Here is an 18,891-nt window from a genome sequence, read left to right on the forward strand (position 1 = left end):
GGACCCCAAAGTTTTGGTGAGATCCAGGCTCAGGATTACATACAGCTAAATACAAGCTGAACAAAGCCAGGTAAAGCTAAACACAGCTAAATAAAGCTAAACAAAGCTAAAGAAAGCTAAATAAAGCTAAACACAGCTAAATAAAGCCAACAAAAGCTACATAAAGCTTAACAAAGCTAAAGGTAACAAAAGCTAAATAAAGCTAAATAAAGCTAAACAAAAGTAAGTAAGGTACATAAATCTATTTCTGAATAAAGCCAAATAAAGATGAGTAAAGCTAAATGAAGCTCAAAAAAACAGCACAGACAGCATATGCTAATTTTGCTAGTGACCAGCCATGTTAGTCTATGTTTTCTAGCAAGGAAAGCTAAAGCTAAACAATGCTGGTCTAAGATGGTTTATGCTGGTTTGTGCTGGTCAGCTGTTGGTTTAACTGGTTGACCAGCATATCAGCATCCAAAACACAATTATTACAGTTGACACTGAAATTTTAACACAATGCAAAAGGTAAGTGGAGTTTGCAAAAAAGTAAAAAATGACCTACGCTGGTCTACACTGATTTTTCTAGCAGGGTCAAACTAGACAATGCTAAAAGACACTAAATAAATGTAAATAAAGCCAAATAAATCTAAGGTAAGTAAAGGTAGGTAAAGCTAAGTAAGCTAAGTGAAGCTAAATAAAGCCAAAGATATGCAATTTAAGGCCAAGTAAATCTAACTAAAGCTAACTATAGATTAGCTAGGTGGTTTGTCCAGACTGAATTCTGAATTCTGCCTGATTTGGTCCAGTTTAGACTGAATGAGCAAAGCAGAGATCTTCTACACATGGAAATGAGCTTATTAGGATAAAAACCCTCTAAACCAGCTAGGAATGGATGGCAGGTACTGCAGCTTATGATCCAAAACAGTTTGGACAGCACTGAGGAAAGAAAACAGCAAAACAATTATGCGCTCGCTGGGACTATAAGCCTGGACTGCAGCGCCGGCTTCAGAAAATGATGTCAATATTTCCAAACGGCTGCTTAAGTAAGATTTGTGCGTCAGATTCTTCTTGTGCAAAGACACTGCAGAGGGTTAACAAGTCAACAGCTCTGTTGAGTGGGACAGAAAAATGGAAAGGTCACTCCGTGCTGTCATTACGCACGCTGAGCAGCGAGAGCTCAGCCTCAACACACAGCAGAGGCTCTGTTAAAGTGAATTAGACAGGAACTCTGGGAACCATAAGACGTGATTAATGGGGCAGATGGGATTTTGACTCCAGAGCACCTAATCAGCATCATTACAGCACATGCCAACGCAGTGATGGCTGTGATGGATGGAGAGGAGGGCTGTGCTGTGATCCAGTTTTTCACTATGATCTCATCGGTGGTCTATGACTGTCACTCTGAACACTTTCACTGCAGCATCTCTGGACGTTTATGCAATCTGAGGAATTCTCCCAAACAGTGAGGTCACTGTTTTGTTCGTCAAGTTCTGGACACTATTCCCAAACTGGGAACCTTGGAATGTTATTTTTTGAACGGAATGAAATTGACTTATGCTGAAATCTTGGAAATTTCTGAGGTTTCAGCATCAATTGAGAAAATAACATTCCAAAAGTTCCACTTTTTTTCCACTGCCAGAATAACCCAATGCATCCTCTAATGCACAAGCAGTGAAATGATAAAGTCAAAAAAGGTCAGATAATTGACATCCAATCAAACTCACTCTGTAGAACCTTTACATTTCTTAAATCAGCAACTCAGAAAAAACAAAGGCTGTTTGCAGCCACGACATACACCAACAAATCTGCTTTTGTCAGAGAAGCTTTTTATTTTAGGCTGTTTGAGATCAACAATCATTCTTGTCTATGGCATCATACGATGTCAATCTTAATCATAATGAGGTTTTACTTCAATTTTAATAGGTCTGAGGTCTACAAACCCACCCATGCATCTCTGTTTCTATATCTGTTTCTGTATATTTGTTATAATCCAGCACAGAAATACAGTTCAAACATCTCCTGAATCTGTAGAGTCGCCCTTTCTATTCCATCTTATCACGAGATCATACGTGACTCACATCTGGAGTTATGAGGCTATGAAGCGGGGCTGAAATACACGTCATCTGCCTCTCACCGTGTGGAACTGGTGGATTCGTGTGTCCGTCTACATTCTGTGAGAAACTGACCAATGGACACTCAGGACATCACTAAGGACTGACCTGTCATGCCGGAAACCCTTCATTCTTCATTCAGTTCACATGTGAAATGGCGTGCAAAGAGATTACTGCTGCTAAAGTTGCTGCAGCGGTTTTGGAAAGTAGTGATGAAGATAACAGAGCATTTTGATATGAAACATATGAGTATCATGTTATACGAAGAGCATTTAAAGTAGGATTTAAGAAGATATGACCAAATTGAGAGAATAAAGGGTGAGAGGGTTAAGTGAGTAAAGTTGGGATTATTAGACTTACCTGCTGTGTCATCTTACCAGCCAATATGTTTCAAAACTACAGAGAATCTTAAATATAAGGTAATTTGGGTTTGTTTAACACTAAAAACCAGGAAGATGTTAAGAATTTGAGTGAAACCCTTAATGACGTGTTTGTCACGCTGCAGCAGTGTTTCTGGTTTAAAGCGGTGGCTCTTTTCATCGTTCATGTGTCTGACATCTGGACTTAAACTGGCTTTTCACCACAGCAAGCGGAGAGTGACCCTGAGCCTGTCTGTCTTTCACACAGTCTCTCTCTCTCTCTCTCTCTCTGTCTCTCTCCCTCTTTCCATTCTCTCTCCCTCTTTCTCCCAACCGTCTCTCACCACTCTCTCTCACTTTCCCCACTCTTTCTCGTTCTTTCTTTCTCTCTCTCTCTCCCGAACCTTTGCCCCATTCTCTCTTTCTCTCTCTTTCTTTCTCTCACACTCTCTTTCTCCCAACCCTCTCTCTCTCCCCACTCTCTGTCCTTCTCTCTCCCACTCTCTTTCTCCCAACCCTCTCTCTCTCCCCACTCTCTCTACCCACTCTCGCTCTCTCTTTCTTTCTTTATCGCTCTTTTTTCTCTCTCCTCACTCTTTCTTTCTTTCTCTCTCTTTCTCCCAACCCTCTTTTACACTCCACACTCTCTTGTTCTCTCTCTTTCTTCTCTTCTCTTTCTCACTCTCTCTCTCACTCTCTTTCCATTCTCTCTCTTTCTCTCTCCCAAACCTCTGTCCCATTCTCTCTTTTTCTTTCTCCCAACTCTCTCTTTCTCCATTTCTTTTTCCCTCCTCTCCCACTCTCCCCATACCAACTCTCTCTCCCTCTCTCTCTCGCTCTCTCTCTCTCTCTTTGTTCCACTCTCACCCTACTCTCTCTCCCTCTCTCTCTCTCCCTCTGTCTCCTTCTCTCTTTTTCTTCATCATCTCTGTGAGATCAGAGTGCCGGCACTCTGCTGGAGCAGCTGGTGCTGCTGGTGAAAGGGTTCAGAGGCGCCACTCTCCTCTCAGTTTCATCCCAACCTGTATTCGTCTCTCTGTAAGCTGCTCTGTGAACTTGTTTTAAAGATGTGCTGTGTGAATATAAGTCACAGCAGGTTTGAGCTGTATTTCAGTAATGACTAAATAACCGCTGGATGTAAAAATGATGAAGGTATTTCAAAATCATGACAAGTTTTTATTCCAGGCCAAGTAAACACCGCCCACCCATTGGAATTGTAGTGAGTCATTGATTAGTAGCTCACCAATAGATGGCGCTGACTGAAAAAGAGGAAAAATCAGAAGCGGGAAAAACCTCAGAAAAACAGAGTGTGATAGCGGCTTAGTGATGGCTAAGAGCTCCGTTCACCACAGAGCACGCTCAGCTTTCACTCTAACACTGCAGTCACTCCACTCTGCGCTCTCAGAGATCCTCTAAATGGGCCTCATTTTAGCTTCAGTTAGCTGGAACCGAGACTGTGCTGTGCTGTGTGGCATGTTTGGTGTGCTAACTAAGCTATCATTAGCTTAGCTAAAACACTACAGACCCAAACACCACAGTACAGGTTCCATTTCAGCCTTCTGTTACTCAGCTTGTGCTCTCTGAATCAGTTGTTTCTCTTATCTATCTAGAACCATGATCACTAAAAGAACCATTTGCGTGATTAAAGAGTTCTTTGCATCATGAAAAGGTTCTTCATATTGATGGAGAATGTGCTGTAGATGGTTCTATTCAAACAATTAAATGTTACACCTTATATTTCTAATATGACCAAATTACACCGTACAACTTTTACCCCGATTTAACCCTGATTCTCGGTCTGAGTCTGAGCTTGTCGGCTCTAGTCTGCAGATGTTTTGGTCAGTCAGAGTCAACAGTTGGAGAGAGAGTCGAGTAGTGTGTGAGCAGTGCAGACTCAGAACTACTGCCTCCTGATCGCATTTCAGACCAGTCGGAGTTTATCAAACATGTCTGGTTGTTTTTAACCTGACTCTGAGTGTAATCTAGAGTAAACTGATCAACGACTCAATCTGAATGGATTCCTGCAACAGCCAATGAAAACTGAGAGTGCAAAAGAAGAAAATACAGCAAGTAAAGACAGAAAAATGGTGAAAAGTCTCGTGTGGAGCGAAGCTTTTTAATTAGCTGAGTTTAAGGCACAAACCAGTTTATGATCATCTAAAACTCTACAAAAAAAACACACTGATCACATTTTTTAATCCATGATCCTTACTTAAACATGTTTACCTGGCGCTTCTTTACTGTGTCAGCACAAACGACAGAGAATTAGAATTAGAATTAGAATTAGAATTAGAATTCAGAACCATTAGCCTACTGTGTTTGCACACAGAGGAATTAGACCTCTGCATTTAACCCAGCCGTGCAGTGAAACACCCACATACATGCAGCTCCATGTTTGTTTATTTGCAACGTTTGGTTTAAAGGTATACCGCCCAACTCACATTGTTAAAGTGTTAAAGTTAATATATTAATAGCACATTGACGTGATCAGTTATTTATCACTTTTTTAAGCACATTTTCCTAGATTAACTGCTCAATAACAGTGCAGGCTGAAGCCCATGCAGCACTGACAGCATCCATGATTGTAGTGCTTTCATCCAAATACAGCTTTGTTCTACAGTTTCTCATTAGGTTGATTGAAAAACTGTCAATAAATGTAGGTATTGTGATATAAACTGAGTCTGTTCTACAGTTTCTCTTTAGGTTGAATGAATAACTGACTCTAAATGTAGGTATTGTGATATAAACTGAGTCTGTTCTACAGTTTGAATGGGTTTAAATTAGGTTGAATGGGATTTTTACCAGTGTTCTGCAAAGCTCTATCAACCTCGCAATAGGAGCTACAAAAGAATTCATGTGTGGCTGGATTGCGGATATGGCAACTAAGGTCAGCACAAACCAACCAGACCTAAAAAAGAAAACTGACCTCCTCGTCCTGTTAGCTGATACTTTCTGCTGTTGAATTTGCTATAATGAGATGAATGGCTTTACTCTTTCACAGTGACAGATATACTCAATATATTGTCACTCTCCCACAGCCTTTTCCATAAATCCAATCAGTTATTCATTATGAAGTAAATAGGTAAAAGGTCACCTTCATTCAGGCATCAATCCATAAACCCATAATCAATGCTGCACAGTGTTTGGGGACACAAAAGAATGAACATTGTTCTGTTTTCTGTTCTAACTTATAATAATGACACATGTGGACAGAATAGCATAAGGTGTGTTAGTGCTAAAACTGTCATTAACAAACATTAAAAAAACATTTCAAAAATTAATTAAATTAAATAAATCACTCGCTGCCGCTCTCTAAAGGCGTCATTAACAAAACATCAAACAAACAAACGTTGCTCACCGCCGGCCTCTAAAGGCGTCTTTAACAAAACATCAAGTAAACAAACATTACTCACCACCGCCCTCTAAAGGCATCATTACCAAAACATCAAATAAACAAACATTACTCACCGCCGCCCTCTAAAGGCGTCATTAACAAAACATCAAATAAACAAACGTTACTCACCGCCGCCCTCTAAAGGCGTCATTAACAAAACATCAAACAAACAAACGTTACTCACCGCCGCCCTCTAAAGGCGTCATTAACAAAACATCAAACAAACAAACAACGCTCGCCGCCGCCCTCTAAAGTCGTCATTAACAAAACATCAAATAAACAAACAACGCTCGCCGCCATCCTCTAAAGGTGTCATTAACAAAATATCCAAACAAGCAAACGTCGCTCACCACCGCCTTCTAAAGGCGTCATTAGCAAACATCAAATAAACAAACGTACAAACGTCGCTCACTGCCACCCTCTAAAGGCATCATTAGCAAACATCAAATAAACAAATGTACAAACGACGCTCACCGCCGGCCTGTAAAGGCGTCATTAACAAACATCAAATAAATAAACGTTGCTCACTGCCGCCCTCTAAAGGCATCATTAAAACCCATCATGTTTTTTCTAAATTCTTGAGTTAAAGCTTTATGTTTTACTCTGATCTCTTTTTCAGTGTTTCTGGACTCTTCTTAAGTCAGGCTCTTTTTATTAAGCTGTTTTCTCAGTTGTTGTTTTTATGATAAATGGTTCCATATGTATCCATGCAGCCAGAAACAGATGAAAAACTTAAAAATGTTCTTCAGCAGGGTTCTGTGGTGGATCTGCTTTATTCCACAGGTTCACAACAGTCTTGTTTTCTTTATGTGTCTGTCTCTGAGCGTGCTGCTTTCACAGAGCTGAGTTCTTTCTGGTACATACTTTTTACACTAAAATTTGAAAATACCAGCTGCTGTTTACACTGTGACAAAATTTCATGACCAGTAGACCAACAGAAATGTTTCAAAACCACTAAAATAAAATAAAATCTCTTAATATTAACTTTCATTCAAAGTTAAGAAAGATCTTCTGCTGTACACCATTTTGGAGATCTGCTCTCTCTCTCTCTCTCTCTCTCTCTCTCTCTCTCTCTCTCTCTCTCTCTCTCTCTCTCTCTCTCTCTCTCTATATATATATATATATATATATATATATAATATCTTTCTTGTGAGTTCTTCTTTCTCATTTTCACTTTGTATTCTTGTGTTTATTAAACTGTAAGACCAGCATACACTGACCGGCCACTTCATTAAGTCCACCTCCTTGTTTCTACCCTCACTGTCCATTTTATCAGATCCACTGACCATACAGGTGCACTTTGTAGTTCTACAGATGAGCTATCGTCTCTGACTTTACATCTACAAGGTGGACCAACAAGGTAGGAGTGTCTAATATAGTCGACAGTGAGTGGAAACTCCAGCAGCACTGCTGTGTCTGATCCACTCGCACCAGTGCAACACACACTAACATGCCACCACTACGTCAGTGTCACTGCAGTGCTGAGAATGACCCCCCACCCAAATAATATCTGCTCTGTGGGGGTCCTGTGGGGGGTCTTGACCATTGAAGAACCAGGTAACAAAGTATGCAGAGAAACAGATGCACTACAGTCAATGCAGCTGATAAAATGGACAGTGAGTGTAGATACAAGGAAGTGGCCGGTTTGTGTATCTTATACTGTGTGACAAAAATGATCTTCATTAATCCTGCAGCTATAATTACTTCATGTTCCCGCTGAGGTGGAATTAATTTGCCACATTTGCTGCATACATTTAAATTAATTCCCCCAAGCAATCGGTCAACGGACATATTTATAACGTATATCACCCATCCAGGACCAAATACCTGCAGTCTGTTTATCCTTATCTTATTCAGTTTCATTAAAGCAACTTCTTGACAGTGTGTGAAATACCTCCTGGTATTCGGGGGGGTCCCATGTTGTCTGGCTACTCCAGTGTTGACTGGCTACTAACTCACTCACCATAGTGGCGCTGATGCTTTAATGGCAAAAAATTTTTGTTTTAACAGTCATTCTTCTGGAAATGCTCTGTTTTATGCACTTTTCCTCACATTAACAGAGATCTTACTCATCTCCTCTTCTGTCTCACTGTGAGAAATGAGGAACAGTCACTCTTTACACCAAACTCTTGGGAAACTGAGGGAGTTTTCAGATTTACAGATATGCTGCAGCACATTGTAAAGTTTTTCAGAGGAATCCAGGCAGAGTTACAGTTTATAGACTATGAAGGACCAACTGGGTGAACCAGTCTGCTACAGCGCCACCCTGAGGCAGAGCAGTGCAGCAGCTCTATTTAGTTAAGATACCAAAGACAGAAGCTGATTGTGGGTGAAGCAGATAAACAATGAGTTTCACTGAATCTGGATTTGAGCGTCTGTTTTTCTCCTAACAAACAACTTAACTTTATAATAAGTTTATTTTCAGGGACCCCCCCCCCTAAATTTCGATTTTAAGACATTCCAGGAGGTTATTTAGGGGGTCCCGGATCCCCTCAGCACCCCCTGTATTTTGCACCTTGCTTCTTGGTGTGAAGAGCAGGTTTTTTCTAAATAATGTTGTGATAGTTTTCTTTTACAGACTACTGTTTAAGGCACATACGGAAACTCTTAAACAGTGAATCATCTCTGGTTTTAAAGGAGGCACAAACTGTTGACAGGCAGTCTGAGTCTCCAAAACAGCCGTCTGTGGAGGTTTTTCTGGCCGCTCTGTCAACCGCTGAATCATCCTAAAAACCTACTGGCCCACATTCACAACTCAGCTAGAAGTACTGCGGTCTGACTGACCTTTGACCTCTTTAAAAGGAATGGCCTTTGTTAATGCTCAAAAAGCGAAGATGACATCACAACCTTTCATTTGATTACAATTCCTTAAGTCTTCTGATTTGATTCAGAATAATTTGTACTAATTTTTGTCAGTTATTTTCATTTTGATCAATTTAACTACACTTAAAAATGATAGTTCTTCAAGGATTCTTTAGTAACATGAACACTCATAGAACCCTTTGCTTGATTAAAGCGTTCTTTGCATGGTGAAATGGTTCTTCAGATTGATGGAGAATCTTCTGTATATGGTTCTACAAAGCACCCAAAAGGGTTCTTCTATTGTATACAAGCTTGACATTAAAACAATAGCAGAAGCCTTTGTGGTACTATATAGAACCCTTTTTCAAAACCATCTGCAGCACATTCTCCATCAATATGAAGAACCATTTCACCATGCAAATGTTTTTTTTAATGGTGTTCATGGTTCTATATAGAACCATTTTCTTTACTAAAGAACCCTTGAAGAACCATCATTTTTAAGTGGGTACTTTAACTACTAGTTAACTACTTTTAACTATTTAATTCAGACTCTGTTAGGGTCTGTCTGTCTGTCTATCTGTCTATATAACCAAACCACAGGTTCGTTTATGGAGCTATGTGCACATATGGACATTTCAACCTGACAACTTTGTTTGGTAAATTAGCTACAATTAACGCAGCTATTACTCTAATTTAGCGTTAGTTAAACCTGCCTCTGTGGATTCATTCAGGACACAGCAAGAGATACAACACATCAGAATTAAAAATGAATGGAGTTATCAAATTAATTCACAGATATGGCAGATTTAATAACAACTTATCTCACAATAACTTCACTTATATTCAGCAGGAATGGCAATCCTATATTGTTCTACTTAGTTTAATTAAATGATTTCGATGTTTATCCATGTATTTAAACTACTCTACTACTAGTAATAATAAAAATAATGATAATAAAAACTATAATACTATTACTAATATAATATAATATCATTATATTAGTAGTAGTAGTTATAGTTTGTGATCAAAGCAGAATTCATTAAGCTGCACCTAAATGAGTGTATATATTATGTAGTTAAAATTTATGCTTGGAAAAACCACAAGACACATTTTCCCTTGCATTCCTTGGGGCGCTCCAACTTCCAGCACCAACACGCCTCCCACCAACACCCCCCCACCCCCAACCCACAAGACCGCTTGGGACCCCTGATTTACACATTAGCAGCATATATACCAAAACACAGTACACTGAACTGCTGTTTTTTTTTGGACATTTACGTTTGAAAATAAAGTATTTGCTCTTTTTTTGGCAGCATGTCTGATACTTATGTGAAATTAAATTGAACGAGCACTTTTATCATGACTTGGATACTTTACAACCAAAACACAGCTTCGGTATTAATAATGAATATTTTTGCCATTCCATCTATGATTCACTGATGTCTAGAAAACACACAATAAAGGGTAGAAATGTAGAGGGTGAAAATAAAATAGAACGAATGATCAATATATATATTCCAGCTGAATCACCACCTTCAGATCAATATCCAAACAAAAAAAAAAACCCACTAAAAAAAACAAAAACACACATTGTTGTTGTAATAGCGTCTGTGTGCCATTGGGGGCGCTGTTCTAAACTTTAAGCTTCCACATATTGCGCATGTATTGAATCTCACCTGTCTCACCTGGCTTAACGCTGCCAGCACACCTGAACTCTCACCTGCCTGAATGTTTCTCTTTACAGAAAAAGGTAACAACGCTAAACTCACTTGTCCAGAACAAAGTAGAGGTCAAATCCGCCGTAGCAGGAGGATCCGGCCTCCCAGCGCTCGTAAGCCTGTCCATCAGCACCACTGGCCAGCAGGACCACCACCGCACACACGCTGGTCAGCCTGGTCCAGCACACCCACACCATCCCAACAGGCCGTCCAGCAGAGCAAGGAGGAGGAAAAAGTACAGAGAGAGAGCTCAGCTGCTCTCTAAAGCACGAGGGAGGAAAGAGAGAGAAAGAGAGAGAGAGAGAGAAGAGAGAGAGAGAAAGACCTCCTTCAACACAACACAACACCAGGACGTCCCAGGTCACTCCTCCATCCACAAAAACTTTATTAATTCATTCTGGCAGTACAGATATTAAAATAGAACTGTGCAGAAGTCAGAATATGATCTGTAAAGCTAATTATCAGCACAGTAAACATTTAAACACTAACATTATCAGAATAAATACAAACAAATAAACAATCTGCTGTGATTAATCCATATCACCCTCCTAATCAATATTTCATTACATTAACTCAGCTGAGCTATGAGCCAGTGTTCCTCTAATCTCCATATTCCTAACTTCACTGAGAAACACATTCTGACCACTGAGTACTGTATTTTTGTTTGTTTGTGTATTATAATGTTGTGCAGTGTTTTTACTGATAAACTAAAAAAAAGGTTTCTAAAAGTTTCATAAGTAAATAATTAAAATGAGCTATAATAAAAAAGGCTTTCAGTACTATGTGAGAGACTCAGATCATTAAATGAAATTAACTAAGTTTATGGTCTCTCTAAGTTTATGTTGTCTCTCTACAAGAATACTATTCATTCTCTCTCTCTCTCTCTCTCTGGTTGCTCTGCACTAGCGCCACACAGTGGTAAAGAGCAGCACACAGTGCAGATGAACTGAGGGCAGATTATTCTGTCCTTCACTTTAGATAGATAGATAGATAGATAGATAGATAGATAGATAGTTAGTTCAGAGTTTAGTTTGTGCTGCAGCTGTTTAATTCTCTCTGTTTAATGAGCTACAGTGGGAGAAAATGGCCAAAAATATATATGTTAAATATATTTTTAAAGGCATTTATCTGTATTTGTTATTATATTCATTCAGCTGTATGTAATAAAGGTTACAGATGTAACTAAACTGTACTGACTTCTGTGATCTGCATTGTACATTACATTAACCATGTCTGTATGCAGTAAGACACTCACACACAATGTATTTAAATAAACAAGATATCAAATCATAACTGCATTTTCACAGAGTATCAATACCTACAACACTCGCTTTTGCCATGTTAAAGGTTCATTTGGTAATATTTAAAATGAAAATACTAGAATACTAGAAATCTGTGTTCTATCTATCTATAATTCATTTCAAAAGGTATAAAACAGTGAAGTAAATTAGACAGGATTCTGGCTGTTTTCATACATTTTTAATTGCATTTGATAAATACATTTACATACATTTATTTTTGTATGATACATTTCTATGTGTAATATTTCCACACACATTTTAAAATGAATGTATTTTAAAAGATGTTTGATTCAAATGGAAAAATATTCTGAAATACATTTTAGTGTTTGGAATGTATTTCAGCATCGACTGTAATGCATTTGAAATGTATTTCAAATATATAAAAGTGCACGTCTATATTTTTTGTCATATGAGGGATCCTGCTTGATATTCAGCAGGTGAGCGTTTCTGTTCGAGCACTCAGGTGGAGGCTCGTCTCCAGCTGACCCAGTAATGTCTGGAGAAAGATCTGCAACCTGCACAACTGGATCAATAAACCTTCACAGAAAAGAACAAGAAAAATAGGAGAGTTGTGGAGTGGACACACACACACACACACACACACAGAGAACTCAGTGTTGTTCTGCAGGGAGCCTGTCTGAGATTCACTCTGCTGCAGGCAGAGTCCTTACAGCCTCAGTCTTTAAGTCTAGGCTAAAACCTACTTGTTTAGTCGAGCCTTTGGTTTTTCCTGTTAGATAAAAGGTGCAGATCTGGGGGTCCATGGTCATAGAGTATTATGGTAAACTAGGAGTGTTGGTGCTGTCGTCCCACTGCTCTAACGCGCTCGCTCAGGTTTGTTGACGGTGGAGTGGAAGGGCGCTGATGTCTCAGGAAGCCCTCCTGTCTCTGTTACCTTCTGTAATAGTTCGACCTGTCGGAGTCTCTGCTGCACTCTGCTAAACTGTAACCACTCTTTACAGAAGTAACTCTCTGTGTGTTCCTTTGTCGAGCTGAACAACTGCCCATCCTGTGTGATCTGATGCTGTTGCTTCATCTGCCTTGATCGGATGTCCGCTCATAGATATCCATACCTAGATGCCGCGTTGTCTGTTGTTCTCTATCTGAGGCGATACGTCTGCGCATCCACCATGTTAGAACAGTCAAGATCCGCTTGTGAACAAAGTGCTCTTGGCACTTTTATCCAGTTAAGTTGGAAAAGGAAAATTCGAACAAGAAGTTGGCAAATAAGAAGCTAACTTTAGGTTTGTGTAAGAAGGTTGTAATGTTAATCTATTATGAATATCTACAAGGATTAAGGGAAGCTATAACTTAGATAGTTACAAAGCATTAACCATCATTGTAAATAAACAACTACCACATAATGCTAACATTCCCTGAATAGACTATTAAATGAAATAAGCTTAATATAAAACCAGAGGAAAAACAATCACATCAACAGGTTCTCCGTGCATCACCAACCACACGGCCATATCTACACATAAACATCACATAAACAATACGCATCACACAAACATGAGCGTGGATCACTGCATTATATAATCATATCCCACTTTCTAAGTGCAATATTCTTGAAATAGTATTATTTTGGACAATATCTTTTTTAAACTGCTGCTCTGTAATGGTACTGAATGCTGTCCAGCAGTGATTTTGACTTGCTTGGCTGGACCCAACATGGCATTTAGCTATGTATATCTATGTGCCCACTGCTCGCCAACCTTCTGGACCAGTTTGACCACCATGGAACTTCCTGCTGTACAACGCTGAACAAAACTCACCTGCATGAACTGACCCTCTTGATGATGCTGCTGCATTTTTAATCATAGACTTCTCCTGCTTTTCCCCTTTTCTGTGTCTTATACTGATAGTCAAATCTCATTCTGTGCTACTGTTCGCTATCTGGTGTCAACCGGAGGAGGATGGGTTCCCCTTTTGAGTCTTGGTTCCACTCAAGGTTTCTTCCTCTCGCTCTTAGGAAGTTTTTCCTTGCCACTGTCGCCATTGGCAACGCTCACGGGGGCTCAAACGTGGATTTTTTTCTGTACAGCTGCTTTGTGACAACACCTGTTGTAAAAAGCTCTATATAAATAAACTTTGACTAGACTTCACTCCATCAGCAGCTTCTGAACTGTTCAGATTCACATAGGATTCTGACTGGACAGCGGGATGTTTACAAACAACAGTCTTTTCATCAGTGATATAAACACCAAACAGTAAATAACAATAGATTTCAGTAGCAAAAAGTAAATAAGTGTACGGCAACAAACCATCCACAGCTTTGCCTTAATGATGATAGTCTCATAGTCTGTCTTCGTCCATCTGTCTCTGTCCATCTGTCCTGTTCTTTCTTTATCTGTCCTTCGGTGTCCCTCTCCTTCTGTCCTGTTCTTTCTCTATCTGTCCTTGTGTCCCTCTACATCTGTCCTGTTCTATCTCTATCTGTCCTTCTGTGTCCCTCTCCTTCTGTCCTGTTCTGTCCCTGTCCATCTGTCCTTGTGTGTCCCTGTCCTTCTGTCTGTCTGTTTCTATCTATCTATCTATCTATCTATCTATCTATCTATCTATCTATCTGTTTATCTGTCTGTCTGTCTATCTATCTATCTATCTATCTATCTATCTATCTATCTATTCATCTGTCCTTATCCACCTGTCCCCTTCTATCTAACCCTGTTCATCTGCCTAGGTCCATGAAATAGCGGGGACTACAAATATGAAGATGACACATTACAACTTATTCTGTCAAAAAGCTGCACTATGACTACTTACAGACCCACACACCTGGCATCAGGTCAGTTAGTGTGGTAAGTCTGAAGCTCAGTGAGACCACTTTGTCTTTTTCTAACATTTTGACAGTGTTTTCTAGATGCAGCAAAAATAATTCTGGTTGTTATAGAGAGATGGAGCTGAAACTGTAAAGTAAAATACAGTTAAACATCTGGGGACAGTCATGAGAAGTTGCAAGCTGAATGTTGGGGGAATGTAGACTTGCATTAAGGTGCAAACAAACAGATTCTGAAATTTGTAAGCAAGTCCAACATTTCAGGAACTTTCAAAAGTGAAAATGAGGTTCACCACTCTGTGAAAGACTGCACAAGCAAAGAGTGCAATAATTCAAGAATAATATTTCTCAGCGTAAAATAGCAAAGAACTTTTCATCAACTACGGTACATAATATCATTAAAAGGTTCAGAGAATCTGGAGAAATCTGTATATATAAGGGACGAGGCCAAAAACCAGTATTTGCTGACTGTGATCTTTGGGCCCTCAGGTGGCACTGCATTAAAAACAGACAGAGAGGGGCAGCCATCCCAAAGACAGCAGAAACAGAACCCTTGTTTTGCAAGGGTTCTATTTCAGTAGGGTTCTGTTTCTGCTGTCTCTGCTCTTCTCTTTCTTACTGGATCAATGTCATGCAAATGAACTGTCAACCAATCAGATTGTTCACCTGAGATGGCGAGAAACGCTTGTGCCACGCCCTTTGTCAAACTACACTTACACATCTAGCAAAAGAGTGTTACAGTTGTTTAAAATTGGATGGGAGTGGGAGATAACGATGCTGGCTGAAGACCCCACACGACACCACCACTAACAACAGACCACCACCACTTCCCTTGGCCCTGATTGTAAAGTTTGATTTTTGATTTCTGAAGGACACTGTAGGCCTTCATGAGATTGTGTGATTGCTGTGTTCAAACTGGGTGCTCTGAGTGGACTCATCTTGTGTGGAGTGGTCAGCGTAATGGCGGACACAGGACAGGCCACATAGCATCCACAAATTGGAGTCCGTTTCTCAGAGCACCACAGCTGGTCTCTCAGCATGTTCCTGTTACTGCATTAAATTAAACCCAGAGCAAGAGCACAAACACTGACACAACGTTTGAAATTTACGCTGATAAAGGCATCAGTCTAAAGTCTCTAAGACAAACAGACAAATGCTAATGCTGTTAGCTCAGCTAAAGTTTCCAGCCTCGTCTTTTCCGCTTGTGAGAAAACAGTGAGTTTGTGCAGTGATGGTTACCTGGTGCCCAACCATAAATATACTAAATGATTAAACTTTTATTCCATTAAATCTACAAGAGTAGAGAGTAAAATGAGCTTGAGTTGGACTGTCATATGCTCTATGAGAGACATGCTAACCCTACAAGATGCTGAGAAATGAGCTTATGCTTTAATAACAATTAAACAGTAACGTGTTACTGGCTGGTTGTCCTGCTGTCCTTTAAATCCACTCCAACTAGTTCAGAATTCAGCTTATGTGCTCACCAAAAAAAGAAAGTATTACTTCACTCTTATTCAGTTTACACTGGCTTCCTGGTGAGTTTTGCTTTGTCTAAGGACAACGATGTTGTATGCGACATCAAAGGATATCGTACATGAAAGAATAAATATCTTGTGAGCATTGCACACTAAGGACTTACTTTTATTTTTTCTGGAAGAGTAGCATTGTTCCTTTAACAAGAACAAGACAAGAACACGGCCGCTGATTGGTCGACAAGTTGAGAACACAGCCGCCAATTGGTCGAGAAGCCTGGAACATGGCCTCTGACCAGTCGACAAGTCGGGAACACGGCCACTGAGTAGTCGACAAGTTGGGAATACGGTCACCGATTGGTCGACATGTTGAGAACATGGCCTCTGATTGGTTGACAAGTTGGGAACACGGCCGCCAATTGGCCGTCAAGTTGGGAACACAGCCACTGATTGGTCGATAAGCACGGCCACTAATGAGTCGACAAGTCGGGAACACAGCCGCTCATTGGTCAAGAAGCCTGAAACACAGCCTCTGACTGCTCAACAAGTCGGGAACACTGGTCGACAATTCAGGAACACAGACGCTGAATGGTCGACAAGTCGGGAACACAGCCGCCGACTGGTTGGCAAGTCGGGAACACGGCTGCAGAATGGTTGACAAGTTGGGAACACAGCCGCCGATCAGGCGACAAGTCAGGAACACAGATGCTGAATGGTCGATAAGTTGGGAACATGGCTGCCGATTGGTTGACAATTCAGGAACACAGATGCTGAATGGTCGATAAGTCGGGAACCATTAGTGGATGGCTAACAGTCATGCTCACAGAAAATGTTCAGTGTTGGATTTGTTATTATGAATTTACTTTACAAAGTCTCTAAAAAGGCAGTGTAGTTCAAGCCTGGATTTCAAAGCTTCTGAAAGTGATATGACCGCTTACTGTAAGCCACTAGGATGTCCTACAGCTTAGTTAGTGGAACATCATTTTTTCTATAGAGTTCCTACTATAGAGTTCCTAAACTCTGAGTACTGCAACTCAGTTTTTTCTGTTTGCACAAAAATAAGAAGCAAAATATGAGAAAATATTTATTATTATTAAGAGTGCACATTTCAGAATCTGCTAGTGAAATTATCTTGTATTGTTATGGAGAAGATATATGTTAGTTAGTACACCTGTAGGTACTTATCTTGTCACCTGCAACACAACATTACTGTAACGTAGCTGCATTCTGTTATTAAACAAGCTGTAATTACAATACTCTTGTAACAATCAACTCCACAGTAGATTTTAGACATCAGGTGCAGGTTTATTAGACAAACAGAAGTATCAACTATAACAGGCAGAGTCAAAACCGTCAGAACATCAAAGAACAGCAGACAAGCGATCCAAAACCAGGATCTAATACTCACAAAAGAAACACGAAGGCAAAGGGTCACAACCAGCGAAGTCAGACAGATAATACAAGGCTCAGAATTGTAGGATATAATAAAAAAGGACATCACAAATAACATAGTCTAAATGCCCCTTAAATAACCTACAAAATAGCATCTGATGAAACACAGGTGGCTACTAGGGGCTCAGTACTCTGGAGAGTGAGACCTCTGCTGGTGATGAGGGGAACTGGTGGCAGCAGATGTGATAAATCTAGTAATGTACTTTATTTTTACATTTCAAATGTAAATGTAATGCAACTTAGACCTACCTAATTCAACCAGAGCTATGATTATATTTACAGACAGATTAACTTTGCCTTTAATTTGTAAAATTTTATGAAATGTTTATACCTTTTTAACTCTCTGCTGCTGTCATGTCCCATAATGCTGTGCAATACAGCTCAATATCAACCACACAGTAATCTAATTTACACAGTAAAATGTAATGATTATTGCAGAAAAATGGATGTTAAATTCAGTGAAGTCCCAGTAATAATTTACAGTTTAGGACATATAAAGTAATATAAAATAATATATACACACACTAACCAGCCACTTTGTTAAGTTCACCTCCTTGTTTCTACACTCATTGTCCATTTTATCAGCTCCACTGACCTTATAGGAGCATGTTGTAGTTCTACAGTTACAGACTGTAGTCCATCTGTTTCTCTGCATACATTGTTACCCTGTTCTTCAATGGTCAGGACCCCAACAGAGCAAGTATTATTTGGATGGTGGGTCATTCTCAGCACATCAGTGACACTGAAGTGGTGGTGGTGTGTTCGTGTGTGTTGCGTTGGTGCGAGTGGATCAGACATCAACAAGGAGGTGTGCTTAAAGGGGAATTCCACCAATTTTTCAAAATTCCAGCATAATTAAGTGGTTAATATGTACACAGAGTAGTTCTGAGTGGTTTGGTGTGAAACACTTCATTCTAGAGAAATTACCAAGTAAGAATTGTTCACAGTGGTGGTGATAGGAACCAGATGGCCACCTCTAAAAGTTCCCTCACAGAAAGTTATTACATGAAATGGTTATGAATTCACTGCCTGATGTCTGAGACAATGTTTTATGATAGTTTTGAGAATTTAAACTCCATTCGTGGTGGAGGGATACATGCAGGGCGCTGTGAGGTAAAATAGTCACCAAAGATAACTTAAATTTTTCCATTATTTTCCCATCATCGGCATTCCATATAAAACCCAGAAGGTTTACTGGAGGTTTTGAATAGTAAATAAAATATTTGTATATTTAGTCTATATTTGTGTTGTAGTCATGGCGACCCCTGGTTCCTATCACCACCACTGTAAAGAAATCTGAACCGTTTCACACCAAACCACTCTGAATCACTCTGTTTGCATCTCACACACTCAATTATAAAGAACTAAAAAAAATCAGTGGGATTCCCCTTTAATGAAGGGTATATGGGAAATGTCTCACAGGGATTCGTAGTGATTCTTTTCCCTCCAAAAAACGGCAGCTATAATAAGGATGAAGAAAAATTGGCGCGCGTACCTGCGTGTGTGATTGTGTGACGTACT

General features: G+C 39.7%; 1 protein-coding gene across 2 annotated transcripts in view; it reads right to left on the reverse strand.

Annotated features, from left to right (window-relative positions):
• Positions 1–10,699, reverse strand: part of antxr1b (ANTXR cell adhesion molecule 1b) — a 72,506-nt gene extending 61,807 nt beyond the window's left edge. Inside the window, exon 1 of one of the 2 annotated variants that reach the window (XM_036594723.1) lies at positions 10,418–10,699. In XM_036594723.1, the coding sequence (XP_036450616.1) occupies positions 10,418–10,563 (146 nt within the window). In that variant the 5' untranslated portion in view covers positions 10,564–10,699. The remainder of the gene's footprint in view (positions 1–10,417) is intronic. The other variant, XM_036594724.1, reaches the window with a different exon arrangement.
• Between the last annotated feature and the right edge of the window lie 8,192 nt (positions 10,700–18,891).

This window comes from Colossoma macropomum, unplaced genomic scaffold (genome assembly GCF_904425465.1).
Source record: "Colossoma macropomum unplaced genomic scaffold, Colossoma_macropomum, whole genome shotgun sequence".
Classification (NCBI taxonomy): Eukaryota; Metazoa; Chordata; class Actinopteri; order Characiformes; family Serrasalmidae; genus Colossoma; species Colossoma macropomum.